General features: G+C 44.5%; 1 protein-coding gene across 3 annotated transcripts; it reads right to left on the bottom strand.

Annotated features, from left to right (window-relative positions):
* Positions 1 to 818: 818 nt before the first annotated feature.
* LOC104338396 (hexokinase HKDC1) lies at positions 819 to 21,313 on the bottom strand. 3 transcript variants are annotated; one of them, XM_075423136.1, is made up of 18 exons: positions 21,043 to 21,313; positions 16,952 to 17,114; positions 14,449 to 14,597; positions 14,238 to 14,357; positions 13,350 to 13,445; positions 11,915 to 12,014; positions 11,092 to 11,275; positions 10,369 to 10,524; positions 9,381 to 9,614; positions 8,384 to 8,688; positions 7,729 to 7,877; positions 7,521 to 7,640; positions 5,697 to 5,792; positions 5,506 to 5,605; positions 4,320 to 4,503; positions 3,271 to 3,426; positions 2,281 to 2,514; positions 819 to 1,667 (listed from the first exon to the last, which is right to left on the bottom strand). In XM_075423136.1, exons 1-18 carry the CDS (start codon positions 21,103 to 21,105, stop codon positions 1,523 to 1,525), a joined length of 2,754 nt encoding a protein of 917 aa, XP_075279251.1. In that variant the 5' UTR covers positions 21,106 to 21,313; the 3' UTR covers positions 819 to 1,522. The 3 variants fall into 3 exon arrangements, with proteins under 3 accessions (XP_075279251.1, XP_075279252.1, XP_075279254.1); XM_075423137.1 differs by lacking the exon at positions 3,271 to 3,426 and having other exon boundaries at positions 21,043 to 21,312; XM_075423139.1 differs by lacking the exons at positions 14,449 to 14,597; positions 21,043 to 21,313 and having other exon boundaries at positions 16,952 to 17,035.
* Between the last annotated feature and the right edge of the window lie 592 nt (positions 21,314 to 21,905).

Genomic DNA, 21,905 nt, shown 5'->3' with positions numbered 1-21,905 from the left:
TGTTTCTTTCAAAAACTACGAAACAGGAAAGGCCTGTAGCTACAAAGTTTGAATTTACCATTGCTAAATTTAAACCCGTCGTCCTTGTTACAGACTATTACATAAACCCAAGTGCTTATCCCCCTGCACGACAGTTACTTTTGACCTAACTAGGCTTAAAGCACATTTCTTCGTCCCACTTTCTGCTGCCAGCCTGAAAGAAAGCAAATACCAAAGAAGAGAGGATTGAAGAAGATATTGGAATGCATGAGAACAGAGAATACCAGGCTACAGATTTGCTGCTTCTCTGTAACATACATTGTTTTGGTTTATTCTGAGATGGGTAAATCAGGTGAGGGACATTTGGTCACACAGGGGCATGGGCTCTATCCACAAACCACCTTCAGAATAACCGCAGTGCTGCTGAGTACTCTTATAGATACACTTAAAGAAAGCTCCCACTTGCCTGGATGTTCTTCCCACAACTCAAAAGAGGCACTAGACAGAGAAGCAAAGGCTCACAGCACCACAGATGTCTTTACAGCAGACTAAAGACAGGCAGAGCAGCAGGCAACAGAAAATGAAAAACAAGGATAAACTCTCTTCCACAAAATGGAAACTATCCTCCCACGAACAGGCAAGGAGATAACTGAGAGATATCAAGAGGAGAATTTCAGAAATTCAGGTGATTTCCCGCCCCCCCCCCCAGCTATTTTGGCAGCCTAAAGGTGAACAGATTTGATACTCTCTAGGTAGCTCTGACATAGACATAGCAGACTCTTTAGCAGCTTCTACATCCTCTCTTTCCCCCATACCAAAAGAATCAGTCACAGTCAGAATCCATCCAGCATTGGTTTAGGTTTATGTGCATTCAAACACACTAATATATTTTGATACAAACGGATATTTGGTGTAATCATATTTTTTTCTTTTACATTCATCTATTAAACAAGCCTCCTGTCCTCGGGGAAGTTTTACAATACAACACACTTGCAACCAATGTAGCAGTGGTGGGGGAGCATCACTGATGAAAGCTCATTAATTTATTTCACTTGCAGATTTATTGTAAAACCTGTGAAGCATTGAACAAACATGTCCACTAGATATGTGCAACACCAGGATCTCAACATCCCTTGATCCAGGCCAAGCCACAACTAAAAGACACAAAAACCCTAAGAAACTGGTGATGAATTCAATTGTGATGCAGTAGCTTCATTAAGCCATTAAGAGAGATCTGGGGTTGATTTTTTTGTTCTGTTTGTTTGTTTGGTTTTCACCCTCCCATGTGCATTATAGATGCATTGCAGGAAGTACAGAGCCAAGTAGACTGCGGTATGCCAAGACATAATGCCAGTGGGGAGCAGAAACACCTGATCCAAGTCATCAAGGGACAAAAATCCACGATCCTGGCTGGTCAAAAACCAGCCACTCCCTGAAAACAGGTACCTGTGTACTGGTGTCTGGCAAAGCTATCTTCAACCACCGCTCAGCAAATCTCTAGCGCACATGCCTGGCAGTGCTGAAATTACTCGACCTCTCATTTTTACTTCTGTCCAACATTATGCAATCTTTTTGCTACTGCAGTAATGAGAGCAGCTCCCTTCCCACTTCCATCTTCAGAGAGCATGAAAGTCACATCACACTGAGGTGCCAGTTCCTTCACTGTTTCATGCAGGACTCTAGAAAAACTGAAAGGAAAAGGGAGAGAAGAACAGAACATTTTAGCAGCTGCTTTCTGGTCTGACATCTTTATGTTTATCTGTTAGCAAGGAATCACAGCCTCAGCCAACATCTTCCACTGGTTCTCCACAGCATCCCTTTCTGTTTGTTTTTCCTCCTATTCATGAAAGAGACAAGTTTCTGTACACAATCAGATTTTTATTTCTATTTCTCCACTTGAATTTTGTTCAGCCTGATGCCAGACACCATCCTTGCCTTAAAGAGTTCATGGAGGTGGCTCTTCTCCCAGTGCAAAGCTAATGCATCTACTTCTAGGGCTTGCTCACAAAATGACAACCCAACTCCAAAAACTCAACACAGCTTTCCATCTGGGATGCCCAGATATTGCAGAAATCCCCCAAAGTTCGCTCAGCACCCTGGAGAAAAGTTTCCCAGTGGTAACTGGACTTTGCAATTTTTGAACCTTTTGCTAAGCAAGGGAAATGACAGGATGCAGGAAAACACGTTAGATCTTTAGAGCTTCTCATTTTTTATCATCTCAGCAGAAAGCTGGTACAGCTCGGTATGTTTTTACAGTGGAAATGAGCAAACAGCAAAGCAAAGTGGTACCAAGGTACTCACTGTGGATGGAGCTTGTACAAAGTCCCATCTACTCCAACGGTGATTTGCAAGTGCTCCACACCTCGGTTTTCTCTCTTCTTCTCTACAATAGCCGCCAGTCCTGCCCCACAGAGCTGGGCAGCTCTCTTCGAAACAACTCCACACACCTCTTTCACAATGATGCTGTCTTCACATGTGCTGTCCAAGCCAAGCTGCTGCAGAATTCGCCGGACTTGGAGGAGGGCGAGCCGGTCGCTGCACAGAGGGAAATGCATGCAGCAGCAAGGCATTAGGGGAAGGCACGTAAATGAAAAGTCTTAAAGCTGAGACTCTGCCATGATTCTAAGGAAACAGGACCACTTCTCCAACTCTAACATTCTCAAGTTGTTTTAAGACAGATCACCGCGTGAATTCAGATTGCAAACCTGCTGCTAGCGTGCCCATTGCTATATTAGACTGTCTTTCCAGAAGGCACAAATAGTAGTTGTTCTTCTGACTCCCAAAGTCATGAGGGAGCTGAGCCAGATCAGCCACCTGACTGTGTTATTTTTGATCTCAAGGCTGAGACACTGCCTTCCAAAATTTTCAACAGTGGAAAGGGTTTCAAATAGCCTGGAAGACCACAGGAATCATGCACAGATATGTAGGCAAGCACATATTCATGGGGTATTCGTATATCACTGACTTTCTTTTTTTTAAAAAACTACTATTTTAAGTCCTCCAAGAAACACTCCAAGTATAATCATGCTTGATTGTTAAGGCATCCAAGATAACACAGCTTTGTGGACAGGAAATGATAATTCACATAACTACCGAAAAATTCTGGAACTCCCCCAGTTCCTCATTTTTGGCTTTTATTCTGGGGCTGGGGGAGGGGGATGGGAGGTGTGCAAAGAAGAAAACTATAACTGACTTCTTGAAGGAAAGGACTCCCCCAACTTTCAGAAGATTATTTTCTAGAGGTCCCAGAAGACCTTAAGGAATTAAGCCATGTAAATCTAACAACTTTACCTCTCAATTTGAGACAGGAATTTTGTTTCAAATATGCCTCTTCTCCTGAGTGATTCCGAAATCTGCCCTCTGAACAGCAATCCTTGTTTTGTTAAGTCAATCAAAATTTGCCTTACTATTTCACCTAGGTACATTCCACTGGTCATTTTTTCATACCTGTTATGTTATAAAAGAAAAAAAAATATGCTTTTAAATAGATCATAGAATCATAGAATGGAATCATGGAATCATAGAGATGGCAAGTTAGCTCTGTTTAACATAAGTGGTATGTACATGCCCTATCAACTCTCAAAAAAGCAGTAAAAGCTTACAGAGCAATAGCCATTGAACTCCATCTTTCAACTGTCAAAAATCTGTTGCAGTGACTTCAAGTGCAAACATTAATTACAATGTATTTAGCTATGTCAACAGGGAGCAGAACTAGAAAAAAAAAAACCTGCAATATTAAACAGAACATAGCATTAAAGCCAGAGTCCACACTGAAGAAAACATTTCCCTGTCCACCCTATATATTCACCAGTGATCAATGCTGTCTTTACTAAACGAAGAACAGAATCACAGAATGGTAGGGGTTGGAAGGGACCTCTGTGGGTCATCTAGTCCAACCCCCCTGCCGAAGCAGGGTCACCTACAGCAGGCTGCACAGGACCTTGTCCAGGTGGGTCTTGAATATCTCCAGAGAAGGAGAATCCAGAGCATCCCTGGGCAGCCTGTGCCAGGGCTCCGTCATCCTCATTGAACAAGTTATATTTTACCTTTAAAAAAACCCTCCAAGACAAGGAACACAGCAAGACCTACACTTTGAGGGAAATCTTAAGAGCCGCACTGTCTGGTAACTGCCCTGAGGTGAAAACAGTGCTGTGCTAAAAGAAACAATATACGTCTTTGTTTTTTGCTGGATATCTGCATTACATGCCATGCAACAACAGAAATAGAATATTAAAATTTCCTTTCTGATCACTCATTCATCAAGCACATTTTAAAAAGCAGCCAGTGTGTCTCCAAGACTGACTTAATCAGGCTCTTAGAATCAGGACCACCACATTTACCTCTGTTTCCCTGGGTTTAGTGAGCTTTCATCTACTTCTTGATCATATTTTGTTCTGATGCTGTCAATGCAGCCATTGTCACCAAATCCTCCCCATTCTGTATTAATGCACATCCTTCCTTCATTCCCTTCCACTATTTCTATGTTTTTCATGTCCTCCATGTAGCACACGTTGCTGCCTGTTCCTAGGAGGAAAGAAATGACAAGACTTCAGCCAGAAAAGTGAAGTAGCAGCTGAAACACTTGGAAGATGAGTGCAGGGATCATCTTAAAAGCTCTCTTCTCCATGTCCCAAATTTCAAAGATCTCTCCATATCTTAAAGAAGCAAGTGCTAGCCAGTAATGTTAAGAGTGCTATAATTTATCACAACAGAATGTTACCAAGTAAAACGGGTTCTGCACAGAAAATTCCTGTTGTAGAGGAATGAAGACTCTCTGTTACAGGTCAGAAATGGCTTTGGCAGCCATTGGCAAGCCCTGATCAGTCATTGCTGCCAGTCTGGTTGTAATGCACCACAAATCATCTTGCATGACAGCTTGCTCCCAAAAGCAAACCCTGCCAAGAGCCTAGCAGCCAGTCAAGCAGCTACTAAGTCTGAAATGATCTGGTGGAACACAGCCGCCTGCAACATGGGTTGCATTAACTGATATAAGGACCAGTTCTCCAAACAAAATGAGACAGCTGGTGCACTTAGCCAGCCAGAAAAGTTTATTTTCCAACTGGGGTTTCAAATCTTACATGCTTAGATGCTGAAAACTTGGTTTGAAAACTTGGAGGGATCTACTGAGGGAATCATGTAGAAAGCCCACAAAGAATAAATTCAAATTTTAAAAAAACATTTTCTTGTTCCAAGGTCTATGACCTGGCTACACAGTAAATACACTTGCCAAAACAAAGATTCATGCTGTATGTGCTGTTCCTATATTCTTTTACCAGGCATTTACTTGTTAAGCACCATCAGAAATAGGATCAAAAGTCCAACAGATTCAGGATCGTATCTGCTACAGGTGCTATTACGTTCTTTGTTGAATACCATACAAACCTGCCAAGAACCCCAAGTGACTAGTAACTCCATATATCAAACTCAAATACAAGATGTTGTGTTGCAAATTCCAAAACAGGTCGCAAAGCCTAGCACCTGAATACAAGCTTTCTCCTTACAGTGGTCACTTCAATATCACTGTACCTGCAATAAGGCCAATCTCACAGTTTGGATCCTCATATCCACATGTCATCATTGTTCCAACAGTGTCATTCACCACCGCTACAATGTCCAAGTCAAACTCCTAGAACAGAAGTCACAATCAGTAGTGGAGTCCTGGAGGAAGATGGAGTGTGCATTAAAACCACCAAAAAGAGCAGAAAAGAATAGCTCACATTTCTTCTCCTGATGGCCTCTCTCAGCATATCAACAACATCTTCCCCCTCACAGTCTGTTGCCTTGAAGCCTTTTGTCCATCCCACAAGCGTTCCCTGAAACAGAAGAGCAAGAAAATCATATGTGAAGACAGAGAGGAGAATGTACATTCCAAGCATCAGTCTTTGCTTGTCACCACCAACGCCCTTTGTTTTTAATAATGTATTTCCCTGGACAGGTTACTGTGAGCCTCAAGTGCAGAGTGTGTGTGCATGTGTCTTTGTTACTCAGCTGCAGATGGGAGTGACTCCAGGTTTACTCGGCTATTTATCAAGACACGGTCAACTCAGTGCCTGCTAATGCTCTTTTCTCATTTGGAAAGCCTTCCCATTTCACCTTCATCTGTGCACATAGGCATTGCATTATCTGGGGGTAAAAGATCATAAAAAATACTTTTGTTGTACATAATTAAACACCCAACAAGCATTAATGAACTTCTACTGTCCCTTTTTCTAGTTTACTGAAGGACACTTGCTATGATCCTAAAACTCCAGACAACAATACTTTCTTTCTTTTTGGACAGCGACCTGGCCTGATAGAAGTAGTTTTCCAGGTTACGTGAGGTAATCAGCCTTCCACTTGATAACTGGCTCTGGACTGTCTGTTGAAATAAAAAAAAAAAACCAGGGCAACTGGGAAAAAAAGCTGCTTTTAGAAAAACCCCTCTAGTTCTAGCAACGCTAAGAGACCAAACACACAGAATGACATACTGTGGGGCCCCGACACAGATGTGTCTCACTTATTTCGCCACCACTGCTGTGGAATTTGTTTCCTCATCATTTGTCAAGACCTAAATACTATGCTGTAGGTTTGGAAGGCATATTGAGCAGTCTCCCCACAAATAGCCAAGTCCTATTGCTATACTCTTAACCGTGATCCGGAAATTAAAACAGAGCAGACTAGTTTCTAGTCTTAGAAGCTATTGTGAAAACGATCAGGACATAAAAACATCCAATAAAATAGCAGTTCCTCATTTCCCCAATATCCTACATATTTGACTAAAATTAAAGAGCACAATCTCCCTCGTCCCTCTTCAGAAATACATCAAAATAATAGGGAATTATTTCTTCCTGAATTCGATTTTTTATTCTAATTTTTTTCTTACATCAGATGTGGAAAGATGAAGATATGGTATCTGTCAGTAAGCGATATACGTCAGATTCACAAACCTGAGAGGTTCAACCCTCCCAAGCTGAACAAGCAAGCTCAGTTCTGCCCATTGACACTCAACCAAAAGAAACTAATAGAGTGCAGAAGTTACACAGTCAGAGCTGTGCAGGACAGTTAGGAAAACACTCTGGGATTGTAGCTGAGCAAGTAGGAGGAGGCATCTATTATTTCTTGCCTTTGAAGGGTTAAGGCAGTATAAGAGATTTCTGCACTATCAAAAATATGTAGTCATTTCACTGTCATAAGGACTTAATCCATATAGAATAAAAGCAAGGAACATCCATCTCTTACCAGATACAAGAGGTGAAAGTTCTACCTCCCATATGCATACAGGATGATAACTTTCTCGTGAAACAACTAATTTGCACAGTAGGGTAATAAAATCCCCATAAAACACGTGGAATATTCTCTCCAAAGACTAATTTGCACATGTATATATATACACACACATATATCTTGTCAACCTTGTAAAGTCCTACTTAGAAGAAGACATTTAGAAGAATAGCTTTTTGCTCGCATTCTCCAAATCCACAATTCACCCTCACCCAAAATGATGTCATTTACCAAGCAGATGCACAGCTGCCATTTGACCCATTCTGTGTTGCAGTTCTTACCTTGTCAATGCTGGCTTGCCTGCATGGGAAGGAGAAGGTGAAGCCTAGTGGCAGTCGAGCACCTTTAATTCCCATATACTCCAGAAAGTCTGCTATACACTGGACAATATGGTCAAAGAGCTGGAAGGACAGAAAAAGCAGACAAATCTCACAGTAATCCCATGCAATGGGCCTTGACTGGATTCCTTAAACATTTATTACAGGTTACCTCTTCCCCTGTCCCTTGCATGATCTCCAAAGGAATGGCAAAGATTTTGTTATACATTTGCACTGATCTTCTTCTCCCGCTTCTAATTTTGACCAGAAGAACCCTGAAATTTGTCCCACCAAGATCAAGGGCTAGGAACTTTCCTTTCTCTGTAAGAGAAGAAAGGTATTTCACACAGAATCACAGAATGTTAGGGGTTGGAAGGGACCTCTGTGGGTCATCTAGTCCAACCCTCCCACCGAAGCAGGGTCACCTACAGCAGGCCGCAGAGGACCTTGTCCAGGCGGGTCTTGAATATCTCCAGAGAAGGAGACTCCACAACCTCCCTGGGCAGCCTGTTCCAGTGCTCAGTCACCCTCAGAGGGAAGAAGTTCTTCCTCATGTTCATTTCATTTTGGTGCCTCTCAGACAGAATGGCATACTCTGCCACACATCCCCAAAAAACTTCACCTGGGATAATGACAGCACACTGTGGCATTTATCCCATCAGTCTGCTAGGCTGGGGCTGAAGGGCCAGCCAGCCAACAACGCAGGAAGCATTGGTTTGTCAACAGAAACCACCCTGGCATTTGCCAGAATAAATGGCATATTCCCCCCAGAAAACAGACAAGAAACTTTCCTACACCACCCCCAGGTGATTAGGAAAGTACTTCACCTGTTCCATCTGGTGTCCCACAGACATATGTAGGTAACATCTTCACGGTGGCGCTGCCTTGTGTCTCTCGCTTTAGCCCGTATTCCATCTCGGTCCTCATTTTACTCTTAACCTCTCTGAGGGTCTCCAGGGACAGCAGGAATGGTGTGAGAGTGGCATCGATTTGCTTGCGCTGAGCAGCCAGCCTGTATGCCACTGCTGTGACCATGGCAGCCCCCTTCCCACTGCCACTCGGAGAGAGGAGGAACCGAACATCACAGTTTGGGACCAGCCTTCTCACCACCTTGTGCAGACGCTTGGCATATCTACAGGAACAAAGAGTTTCTTTAGACTCTCATGGGCATTTCAGGTGTGGTTTACTTCACATGCACTTCCAATACATGTGACACATCCAACCGCACACGTGCTGAAGCACAGCCAGAGGAGCACAATGTCAGAAACTGGTCTAGAAGATGAGAACAATGCTCCTGATTTCTGCCTATTTTGCAGAAGCTGTGCACTTACAGGAACATGAAGATACCTCTTAAACAAGTGCAAATGCCAAGGGAGAGGGACACTGGAGAAAAGCCAGGCAAGAGTGGAGAGCTGCAATTACAGAGAGTGAGTCTCCATCTGGAATCATATTTCCATCCAGTTTGGGAAAGTATAGGTTCAAAAACATGGGCGGGAAGGGAAGAAAAAGAAAAAAGAAAGAAAAGAAAAAACCTACAGTGAACTGCAAGTGCTCTGGAGGCCCAGGAGTCACTTGGGGAATCAATTGCTCTTCCCCAGACACCAGTATCCCATGTGTCACGTTGTTCCCACCCCAAGTTCTAAAGCTCCTGAGACAGCTTTGCAATAACTAAGCCAGTCTGATTGCTCTGCACTCCACTAGATCTCACCCTAGCCCTGCAGCAAAACCAGCAGTTCTCTGAAAAGCCGCACACATACACAGATGGAGACTCTTTGCAACATCAACACACAGCCAGCAATCACCAAATCCTCTTTAGTTACTTACTGGGGGTGCGTTTTATAGAGTCCCCCATCAATCCCAACAGTGGTTCGCATCCTTAGCAGTTTTTTATTCTCTCTCAGTCGGGTCAGTATGGCTGCTAAGGTGGCAGCACAGAGGTTGGCTGAGCGGAAGGAAACGATGGTGCAGACATGCTGAACAGCAATGCAGTCCTCTTCAGAGGGAAACAGGTTCAGTTCTGTCAGGATCTCTTTTGTGTTGCCCAGACCTTCCTTATATCTACCCCAAAACAAAGGAACACTTCATTTAATGCAAGGACATTAAGGCAGCACATAAATCAGTATCTTCACGTTGGCTCAAAAAGAAATGAGAGAAGACCAGGGCACAACCTGTCAGGCAGCATCATAATTGGTTCCCATAAACCAGTAATGTCTTTCCCACACTATTCCCAAAAGCACTTTTAAGAGGCTGCTTCCTGGGGTTCAGTTTTTGGTGAGACATACCAGTTAGCCGGCCAAGAAGAGAACAGAATGAAATATTTAGACCATAGAAGGAGAGCACAGGAATAGATGTCCAGCTTCACTCAACACAACAAAGAAAAATATTCCTGGAATAACAATGAGGACCAGTATTCCTCTTCAAAACAACAGAAGCTGTCAGTTTTCCACGTAGTCATCCCTTAGGTGATCAAGAGTCTGTACTACATCTCCACAACCCCAACGTTCCCACATCACAGAAGCTGAAAACTGCAACAAACATCCCATATGCTCAGGCATCCAAAGAGATTATTTAAACAACCTGTATCCGTGATGGTTCACAATACCTTTGCTACTGTGGTACTTCACTAAAACTATATCCTCCATCAATTACTGCTCACAGAAGAATCAACTTTTCTGCTAGGCAAAAGCAAAATCAGGTTGAACAGTTCAGGACTGTTCCCAGTACTCACAGATTATACTTATGCATTATTTGTCATTGCTGTGCTTGTGAAAGACTAACAGCCACTGTCAAACAGCATATTGCAGGTTCTTACTTTTCCATTGCAGACACGTGTTTCATTTCAATCTTGCCCTTAGTAAGCAGAGCTGTTGACACTTTCCCGTTGAAGAGCAGACCTTCCTTTGTCATTTTTAGGAGAATGAGTCTTACAAGTTCCCCCAAATACAGGCTGCTGATCATCTTCTCAAATCTGGAATGGGGCACAGGAAGGATTACAGGTGTTCACCAGCTTGCCAGAGCCATGAAGAGTTCGAGCATCTTATGTTCTTATGCAGGTTGATCACATTTAAGCATGTACAAAAGGGGTTTGGGAGCTAAGTTGTAGATGGGATGCCATCCTGAGGTCCTGGGATCCAACAACAGCCCCTCAGGATAACTGAGTGATTAAAGAGAATATTCAAAAGACTTGCCACCAGCTCAGCCAGTAGAAGCAGTTTTGATGAACCAGACTTCAAATATGCCCTTTGTTTACCTTCCTCCTCCTTCTTTACCTCTCCACAGCATCAGAACAGAGAAACCACCTATTTTTAGTGACACATTAGCAACTGCAGCAGCAACCCCTTGGCCTGTGAGGCAGGGAGGTGTAAAAAGTACCCATCCTTCCCAGTAGAGAAATGTCTGGATACAACAGGACCAGGATTAAGTCAGCTCAGGTTCACTCAACCAGATTCCTGTTCCAAAAGGGCTCCTGGCATATGCTGGAAACTCACTCAGAGAACTTAGATTGCCAAGGCAAATCAGCCAGGGAATCACTTACAATTGTTTTCCAGGATTGAGAGATCCCAGATCGAGCTCCCGATCAAACTCTGTGCGGAGGTCATCCAAAGCACCATCATCTCCAAAGGCACCCCACTCTGTGTTAATGCACATCCTCCCTTCATCACCTTCCAGCAGATCAATGTGCCTCATTTCCTCCATGTAGCATGCGTTGGTGCCAGACCCTGTGCGTGTTGGAGCCAGTGCGGATAAATTACCTCTTTGATTCAGGTTTGCTTTTTTTGTCTTTTAAGTCCACATGTTTGGGAATAAGTCAGTATATTGTCTTTGGAAGAAAATATAAATACATAACCCTGTGATACAGGATGCTAATATCAAGCCACCTGGACTTGTTCAGTAATCATTTCATATTGAGTGAAAAATACTGGAAATTTATCTAAGGCTTGACCTGTTTAAAAACATTTTTTCTTTTTCAAATGTGCTTCTGTGTGCCTTAAAACGCCACCACGGTGCACGAAGCAGAGACGTTGTGGAAAGCGTAGCTGATCCTGACTACCAGACATGAGAGGAATTCAGCTTTCTCTGGACAGACAGACAGTAACTCTCTACACAGTCAGCAGAAAAGTTTAGTATGCTGGTCACAACTGAACCCAGACAAAATGAGGACTGTGGTATTTGATGGCAATGTGATCAGCATAAAAACAGCTGCTTTACAGAAGGCAGCCAGGCTTGAAACTCTGACCACTTTTTTTTTCCTTTTTATTCCTGCTATTTTGCGTACTGGGATGCTCCCTTCTACTCCAGATTTTTTAGGATTAAACAAATGAGGGTAAAAAAATCTACTTAGGAACAGAAAAAATTACCAATTATGAGTCCAACTTCACAGCGCTGGTCATCATAACCGCAAGTCATCATGGTTCCCACAGTGTCATTGACGAGAGCCAGAACATCAACATCTATGTCCTAACAGCATAAAGATGAGTGGTTAACAGAAAAAAAGCTTAGAAAGCCTCCTGTGTGTTAAAGCAACACCAGGCAGACATACTCCCCGGGTCATACTTTGAAGGCCTGGTTCAGGAAAGCTCTTCAGCTGAAAGACACACTACTTCCTTTTATAACACTACCCCCATAACCCTGTAGAGTTACAAACATCTCTGAATTTTCAAGTGCTTGGCCAGTCAGGATCTTTGCTTGTCAGATTTGTTTTTCCCCAATCCAACCTCATTTGCCAGAAAAGCAACATCTTATTGGTTTAAATTTTGTTATATGCTAGCACCCGTGTATCTGTCCTTATGGGCTGCATGATAGGCTAACGTCCTACCCTCTGAGCAGATCCCACCAAATGGGACAGAAAATATACACACATAAATGAAACACAAGGCCGTGCATCAATATCACACTCAAGTAAAAAGCCTTTCCATCAAAGCTGTGTAGTTTTTCCTTCACACTGAGATAACTTGATAAAGTAAAATCAAAGTTATCAAAGGATTCTTGTAACTCAGATGTCAATACCAGCAGGGGGCCAGACTTCACCCAGGAAGTCTCAGATCCTTTGCACCTGCTAACTAGAGCAAGACTGATACAGAGAAAGTGAACCAAAATCAAGGCTGGATTTTTACCATGTAAGAAAACAGAAGAATTTCCTCTTTACTACGACGATGCCAAGATATGGAAAGATGCTTTGTATTTCTTGGATGATGTTACCAATAGCACCAAACATGAAAACTAAGGCTTTCCAAAATATTAAAACATAATGTTATTCAAAGATATACACCAGTTCAAGGCAGATTTAATCATGTCTTACTGCTGACCTTAAAAATTACCATCAATCACTCTGTACTGCAGGTTGAAGTGGATGGGCAAGCCCTGGTAGAGTTAGGGGTGCCAATTTGAGATGATGGGTTCCCCTCCCAACCTTCATCCCACAAGCCAGGCTATGAAACACTGTGTGTATCCACATCTTACCAAACAGGTTCACAATAGACTCCCTCTAGTTCAGACAGATAGTGGGCCCATACTGGTCCACTGTCACAGCCAGCCCAGTTTATCAGCGTGCAGTTGTCATCACTGTTCAACTGACATGGGGCAACCTGAGTTGCAGCTGCATGTCCCCTTTCACGGCTTCAGCTCCAAGGGAGAGACCGGTCTACTAGATATACAGCCATGTTAAGCATTTGTTACTGGCTGTCCTTGAAGGGTGTCTGACAGCTCCCAAAACAACCCATACACCAAGAGCTGCTCTCCCAGGAGTGCAATCTGGGGCCACTCAGGTTCACCTCCTGCAGGTACAAAACTTGCCTTATGCTTCTGGAGAGCCTTGCACAGAGAGCTGACCACATCTGTGTCCTGAACTCCTCGGACCTTGAAGTATTTCGTCCAGGCAAGAAGAACCCCCTGCAAGGTAACAGTCCAGTGACCCAAAAGCTTCAACTTTAGCATACAAAACCTACCACAAAGATAGCCAAGACCAAAGTTTGTGGAGAAGCCCACTATGCCTCTCCACACATTAAAATATGGACCAAAATAAGTCACAGCAGAACATCTCACCTTGGGGTGCCTGTCAGTACAAACATAACAGCTACAGTAATAAAGTCTCAATCCTGCAAACGCAAGTCCCTGTGCTTTGTTTAAAGCATGTATAGCTTTACAGATGCTCATCACAAACCAACAGCATTAGGCACAAAGCATTTGCAGGACTGGCACCCAAAGCACAGATCCCTAGAAACAAAAGGGGCCAGAGTAAGAGGCTGCGAAGTAATTGCTACCAGCCCTTTATTTCTCCACACGGCTTCTCTAACAGCTCACCTATAGGTATTTCCTATTTAGAATCAATTCTAAAAAAGAAATTGAATGAGACTGATTAAAAAAGAAACATGCTATGGGACAAAAAAGTATGTGTTTTACCGTCTAACAGTCTTCATACAAAGGCACATGGTTACTATGGAATCAAGTACTGATTAAGTAAAAGAATAGCTTTAGCTTAAAGATCACACTGCCCTGAGATCGAAATGAGTGTTTGAATGGTAGTCAATTCCAGTTAAGTGCTAATGACAATCCACACCTTCTTCAGAGAGCTGTGTAAACATGACCCCACAAAGAGTCCACAAGGTAACACAAACATGCAATAGCTTCTCCGGATTCTGCATGCAGTTAGGATTGCCAATAATATTTCTTTTTGCATCTTACCTCTTCCAATTTGGTCTGTTTGCACGGGAAAGAAAACGTAAAGCCAAGAGGTAACTTCTTATGCTTCAGGTTATTGGTCTCCATGAAGTCTAACAGACAGTCAGCAACATAATCAAAGAGCTGCACAGGAAAGGAGAGGACAGAGTCAGGCTGTGTCCAGCAGACATGTGCTCAGGCACAGCACCACCACAGAAGACCCTGCATGCCCTACCTCAGCTCCGTTCCCCTGTATGACCTCCTTGGGTGTGGGGTAAAACTTGCTCTCCAGCTGGCTGCTCTGCTTCCCGTCATCAAACACTTTCACTCGGTGGGCACAAAACTGGGAGCCACCCAGGTCAACAGCAAGGAATTCACCCTTCTCTGTAACACAAGTGGGCAACCGTCACCAGTGATGGCCGAGAAGCATGGCCCAGACGCCATGCTGAAGGCCACAGCCCAGGGCCCCTGCCTCACCATGGCCACAGGCTGCCCTGCCCCATCATAGCAGGTCCTTATCCTGTGGGTCTGGGAGCATCACTAGGGAGGCTGAGAGCTGGCAACCTTAAGCAAGGGTATCAGGTCCCTCCTGTTAGCTTGCTATCCAGCAGCTAGTTTCATTTTCATTTAGTAGTCTGGTTTTGCCCACCCTGCTCCTTCCACAGCAGTATGTTTTCAAGCTGCAGAGGGATAAGCTTTTCAGCAAGAGAGGCCCAAAGCAACTGCGAAGCCAACCAGAGCACCCAGGGGCTGCAAAACCATACACCTTGGGTACAGAAATGTGGGGAAATGGCAGTATGAGAGCATTACCTACATTCAGTAAAGGATGCAGGATTTGCAGCCCCATGTTAAGACTTGGCCCTACTGCAGAAGCCAACTTCCAAGCGGAGCAAGATTAATTTGCTGCTCAAAGTCAACCAACAGAAGCATTTCCAAATGCCTTTAGGTGTTTCTGCAAAAGTACCATTCTGTTTCTCAGTTGGCAGCACTCAGCTTGGGCACATTCTTTTCTAGCAGACCTCAGACAGAGGGACAATTTGGCCTCACTGCCACAATAAAGCTATCATCTATTCATCCCACACACAGAAGGTGGCCCTTCTCACAGGAAAACACAGTGGCATGTGCACAGCCTTGCGTGATCTTTGTTTCACAGTCCAAACACCTGACTAAATTTTAGCAAATCAGGCCCTGAAAGGGAAGGAAGCAGGAAATGCTACCTGTAATACCACAATCAGGTATCACAAAAGTGAGGGGGCAAACTAGGTTACTCAGTAAACTGAAATTAGTCAGACCATTAATCCCTAAATGATGAAAACCTGATGATCCTCCATATGGGTCATTTCAGATAGCAACCCTGAGGGCACTGAAAAATCTGAAAGTTTGTTGCTATTGCAAGTGGGAAAATCCAGCCAAATTTGAGGTGTTTAAACCTGCTGGAAGTTTTGTCTGGTAACAAAATAACCAATAAGGATTTTGCAGGAAAGCAAAAATGGAAAAATCAATATGATACCTAAAATAGGCAGTGTGTCAATAAGATATAGCCCAGCTTGACTCTGCAGCACGTCCTTGACACAGTGGAAAGGTCACAGAGGCCAGGAAAGCTTTGTCCAAAGTTGGCCTTGAGGAACATCGAGTCTTGAAACAGTGAAGACACTGCATGCAATTATCCAAGTCTCCTGACCTCAGGGGCCTCCCTGCTACATCCCTCATTTCAAGGGACTAGCCTCCAAATGTTCCCTTTATGCAATTAAAGCCATTATTTCTCATTTAATTGAAGGAAAATTACCTTCAGAAGGCATAAAGTCCCGTAGAAATGACATACAAAGTAAACATTTCTCTTAAGTTTTCTGCACAGCTGTAACACACTGAGTCCTGATCTAGGACAGACACAGAGTCCTACACAAATTCATAGACTTGGTTAAACCTAGGAAAAACATCATTTTCTGTCAGCCTGCACTGTCAGGAGCCAGCTGAGCCAGGAGAGTTATTTTGGATGTGCATACTTCTCCAAACAAGACAAGCTTTTAGCTGCTACCTCACCCCACATCCTCCCAGAGGACACCACTGCACTTTCTCCCTCTGCTTAAGTCTCAGGGGCAACTGGAAACAAGGATCCAGCTGCAAAAGCAGAGCAGGCTGTTTCCTGGTAGAATCCATCAAGAAGAAGGTTCTCCTAATGCAGAAGCCAAGGAAGGGCAGGAGGGGATCACTTTTGGGGGCAATAGAGAAAGCAGTGCCGTTTGCTGTCAGAAGCTGAGAGGGGATCTCAGCTCCAAGCATGCAACGTTGCTGCCACTTTGCAATTTGAGGGGTTTCACTGCAGATCTTGCCTTCCCTGTAGCTCCATGACCACAGGATTGCCCACATCCCCACACCTGCAGCACACTGCACTGCAGGGTCTGAGCTGTAGAGGCTGCCCTTGCCGTGTCCAGCCACAGCTCCTGCAGCAAGGCCTGCCCTAGGTACAGCCGCATTTGCAGATGAAAGAGGCTGATTTCTGAGCACTTCCTAGGTCCTTTTCTCAAGGTCAAAATCCACCTGGTACAGGGAAAAAACCCTTTGCCAGCACTCCCCCAACCTGTTGTCTCCTCAATACACACGTGTTTTCTTAACTTGATATAGGCAGTAACCTGAAGCCGCTGGCTGCCCTGTATTTCTGCTGTGCTGCCCTTGAGTACTGGCAGCAACCCATCACCTTCCTGAACTAGCACTGCTGTGATGGAGCAGGGGGAACTCACCTGAGCCATCAGGAAGCGAGCGCACAAATGTCGGCAGCATTTTTACTGTTGCCGTGGGGTTCGTGTCTCTCCCTAGGCCCTTCACCATCTCAGCGTGGAAGCGAGCCATCATGCCCAGCAAGACATCGTCGGAGAGACGCATGTGATACAGGTACCGGTCAACCTGGAAAGATGAAAATTGTTACTCGGGAGACATGCAGGCTCTGTGCTCAGCAGCTGCCTGGGATGAGCACTGCTTTCACACTACAGAAGGACTCTCCTATGTGTACTGGGGAGGCTTCCTTTACCTCTGCAAGCAGAAAAACGTGCAGGAACTTCCCAGGCACTTGCACTGGTTTTCTAACCACGAAGGGTGCAGTGTGCCATGAAGGATCTAAAAACCCCAGCAGCACCCCTGCATTATGATGGACAAGAATTACTATCCTCATTCCCACCTACTTGACAGACATGAGGCTAAACAGATACTAAGGAGACAGAAGAATTCCTTTCACATATGTAACAAACTGAAGGTGAGCACACCACCTACACAAACCCCTCCTCTCTGATTCTACAAGCTCATTTCATTTTTGACCTCAGCACCTAAATTCCCATGATCATCAGTGCAAGCAAGCTCCAGGACATCATCAGAACTTTTACTTTCAGAAAAAGTTTGATTTGAAAATGTTTAATACAGTCTTGGTGAAATACTGTCAAAAAGTTAGCCATCTTTTCTGATGGCTGAGTAACTTGTCAACATACATAAGCCCATGAGACTTGCTGGAGACCCTGACAAGCTGTTTTTACATCATTGTCTCCTCCTACACAGGTAATGAACTAGAACTGCAAAGTGTTTCGACCTGGTGAGAATCTGACCTCTCTGAGTCGGGTCCAGAAAATGCCATCAGTACCCAAGCATGTCAGCCACAACCTGAAAACATCTATTCAGCTACTGCTTCACTCCACAGACAATTAACTTTGTTGGCACGCCAGGCTGGAGGCCTTTGTCTCACTCCAGCTCTGCCCTCCATTCTTTTGTGACTCTAGGATTATATCTAAAACACATTTTTGGGTGCAGTCAATATCCTTTCTTCAGGGTCTGTAATGCACAGCATACATAAAAATAAAACACAGCTGAATTTACAGGGAATCAAAAGCCCCTATGAAGTAGCATACACGCATTCAGATAAACTGGCAGAGAAACTAACCAGTGTTTCTGTATAGCTTCTTCAGGGTAAAACTTACGGCTTTCTTCTTCAGGACCACACATTGTCTGCACTGGCATTTACCTGCAGGGCTGGACACGTGGCTACAAGTAAGATGGCCTAGAAACTACATAGCTGGGTACAACAGAGGATTAACGCAGTAAAATAAGAATCTGTCAACATCCAAATGCTTTTCCACTGGGGAGCCAGATTTTGGTGCCACATGAACAAACATGATGCAGGCATAACATTTCTGTGCTCCAAACAGCTGGATGTCCCCAGAAGGTAATCCATGTTAACATCCTACTCCCCATGACATGAGACTCAGGGCCAGAGGGGGTGGCCAGGGGAGAGAGGTGGGACAGCTTTCAATGCTTCACTAGCACAGACACTCAGCTTTTACACTATGGGCTACATTATTACACTGTTTTATCTGTTCAGAGCATTTAATCAGTGCTTTTACATAAGGGGGTCCGGAGTGTTGGGAGAACACGCACAAAACAGATCCCACGAACAACAAAGCAGGATTTAAAAGGTAGCATTGTTTAAACAGGAGAGCACAGGTTGTAGATAAATTGGCCTCTTCTGCAATTTGGACTGGCCACCCATATTAATGAGAAACAAACTAATTACCTATTAACAGTCTCATTTTAAACTGATGGTCAGGAATGACCCACCTAAAAGAGCCAGGACCCTGAAAGTAACTCCAGCACTTACCTAACAGCAAAACATACATAAACAGGGGAGAAAGTCTTAAACTACAAGATGCAATTGGCAAGGAACAGCAGCTGCCTTTGGATACAGCTGTACCTTAAAAAGGCCATTATTTAGATCTTTCTTCATAGCCCTCGTTTGCACAAGCACTCGACTCCCTCCAAGGCTTTTTTGAGGCCTCATCAACTGTGTAGGATCTACCACCCCAGCCCAAGCACCAACACTGCTTTTCTGGGCATCCAAAAAAACCAAAATACAATGACTGGAGACATTCAGCACTCATGCACTCTCACACAGACCTAAATAACCTTGTGACAGAAGTCTCTGTGGAAAAGAAACTGATCAGTAATGAAAATTACCATGTCTGCAGAGAACATGCACTAGCTCCCTGCTCCCCACAGAAACTGCATCCTCCACCCTGTTTACCTACAACCATAGAAGGAGAGACAGTCCTCTCCCAGGAACCAGATAAGGCAGAACCCAGGAAAACCTGCTGACTTTCTAGACTGATTTACAACCAGAGCAAGGGCCTGCTCACATACCATTTTTTGTAAACACAGGAATGGCCAAGGCCGTGCAACACCAAACTCTTGTCTCCCTGCCTGCCTCCCACCGCACAAAAACAGTCCTTGTTTTTAAGTGTCTTGCCTCATTTACGGAAAAAGCACTGTTTTCATGCCAGGGATGCTCTTGTTCTTGCCACCAGAGAGCAAATAAGCCTGGGGAGGGAGAGGTGGAAAGGCATTCCTTCTTTCTAATTAGGGAGCAGTTGATTCTGCTCCATACAGCCTACCCACGGCTTCTTAAAAGAGAACTCTAAAGGGCACGTGGTTCCTTGCCTTCAGGCAGGGGTAGTTTCCACCTAGCTGGAAGATTTAGCTTTTCAAATGGCTTTGCCAGAATCCCTCTCCACCGTCCTCACTTGACAGCAGTCCTCCCTCAACTACACTCTAGATGTTTCTCCAAACAGGCCACTCCACCCAAGCATTGCTACAGAAGGTTTTTCCCTTTCTCGGTAAAAAGCAGGAAGAAATAGCGCTCTCTAGATGAAAGATCTTAGATCAGATCCTCACACAAAGAAAGGGCATTGGGGCCCCCTTCTGATCATATTAAACCCTGGGGATAAAAGGGCTATGACTAAGAGACAGAGACATCTGACTGCTGAGATATCAGGAACTCTCTTGGCATGCTTCTCTTCAAGGCAGAATTAGTGGAATGAGCCCCTCTTCCTAAAAATAAGCCACTCCATGTTTAAGCAAGAGCAGGGAGAAGACAAGCCAGTGTTGCTCACTTTGCTGATGAGGTCAGAGGTGCAGGCAGACCTACCCACCAGGACCTTGTATCTCCTGCACTGCCACACATCTGCAGACAGCCCCGCCTCCAGCTCGCTGGAAAACAAAGAGGACAGAGCCTAGCAGCAATGACCACCAGAAAGCACTCAATGGAGATGCTAGGAGAACAGGGGACCCGCAGGGCACATGTCTAGAAACCAGAGGACCTCTGACCCAAGAAGCTTACAGGTCCCACGTGGTCTCCTCATGGAGAGCCAAAAACCCATTGCAGCATGGCCAGAAAAGCAGATTAGGGAAGAACAATCATTAGGCAGCTCATTACTAGTACTGATGGCTTCCAATCTAGGTCATCTTGAGCTTTTCTGGCTGTAACTAAAGGTCATATCTATAACCATGAGAATCATCAGCCAGGTTTGAACAATCAAAGAGGAGGCACAGGCACTTTTCCCACACCCACACTAGCTGAAATAGTCTCTTGAGTCTCAGAAGACCTGGCCAAAAGACCACTGGAGTTTTCTCTACTCCTGCTACAACTCTGATTCCCGCTCAGCTTTAGAAATCCCATCCTCATGCTACACTCACAAAGCTGTTCAGCAAGAGGTTCCTTCCTGCCCTCTGGACTACCCCACACCATGTCAGATAATGTTAAAGCACCACTTTTCCTTACTGAAGATCATTTTCTCCATTACTGGAAGAGAACTTGTAACTGTGCAGGGAAAAGCACTAACCAGACCTACTTTCACACTCATCAGCTGGTTTAGGGTACAAATACTTCTTACCCCATTTGGCTGTATGGCTTTAGTAGATAACACCATTCTCTAGTCTGCATGACGTACTGCAGACCCCACAGTATCCGGGTAACAGCGCTCAAAACAGGAATCAGCCAATGCGGCATCTTACATACCTTTTTTATTTGATCCTCTTTTAGCTTTGTGAAATGGAAAGCTAGCAAGTGGACAGCAAACATTTTCTTGAAGCGGATGGATCAGTCAGTAGTGACAGAGCTGCTGTGAGTAACTCCAAAGCGACAGGTCTTTATTGACGAAGCTGGAGCTAGAGAAACTTCAGCCGAGCCATTTCCTCCAGGGTGAGACCACTAGTGGAGTTCCTGAGAAACTGAGTCCAGAAATAAATCCATCCATTGTGGTCCGTTCAATGATTAAACTTCGGTCTCTTTGTATCACCCCCTCCCATCAACCCAAAGTCCCTCCCTCCCCAGCTACAAACTTCATTGTGCCAGAGCAGGCACCTGGAGAGCTGCCAAGCTGAAGGGGAGAAAAATCGATTTTGTTGCTGCCCCACTTGGGAATTGTTACCACTTCGCAATGTAGTTGCTACGCAGCCTGCCCTGCTTCGCCCCGCTTTGTTCCCAGGGGCTGACAAGCTCCCACCAGCACAGCACGCAACACAGTGTTGCAGGGAATGCAGAAAGTTAGAGAGGATTTTAGGAGGTTTCTTCCCTCTGCTCAGCGCTTCCACTTGCCAGACAAGCTCTTCTGCATGAATTAACTCCGCTCTAGTTCCACACAGTGCACCCTTATCTGCAGCTTTTTTCCAATTAAGCTTCAGCCATGTATAGAAGTGAAGAGACACACAGACCCCTGCCCCCAGCTGAAATACCTCTTGCGTGATTTCCAGCAGAGAGGTTTTGTGCAGATTACTGTCCCTTCACCCCTCCTGAAGACAAAGTTTCAGATCAACGCAGATCCTCGGTGTTGCAAAACCTGGGGAGGGGACAGATTTACCTGACAGCCAACAGTGTTGGTA

The sequence above is a fragment of the Opisthocomus hoazin genome, chromosome 6 (genome assembly GCF_030867145.1).
Source record: "Opisthocomus hoazin isolate bOpiHoa1 chromosome 6, bOpiHoa1.hap1, whole genome shotgun sequence".
Lineage (NCBI taxonomy): Eukaryota > Metazoa > Chordata > Aves > Opisthocomiformes > Opisthocomidae > Opisthocomus > Opisthocomus hoazin.
The sequence above is the reverse complement of the archived record's forward strand: the minus strand, read 5'-3'. Positions and strand labels throughout refer to the sequence as shown.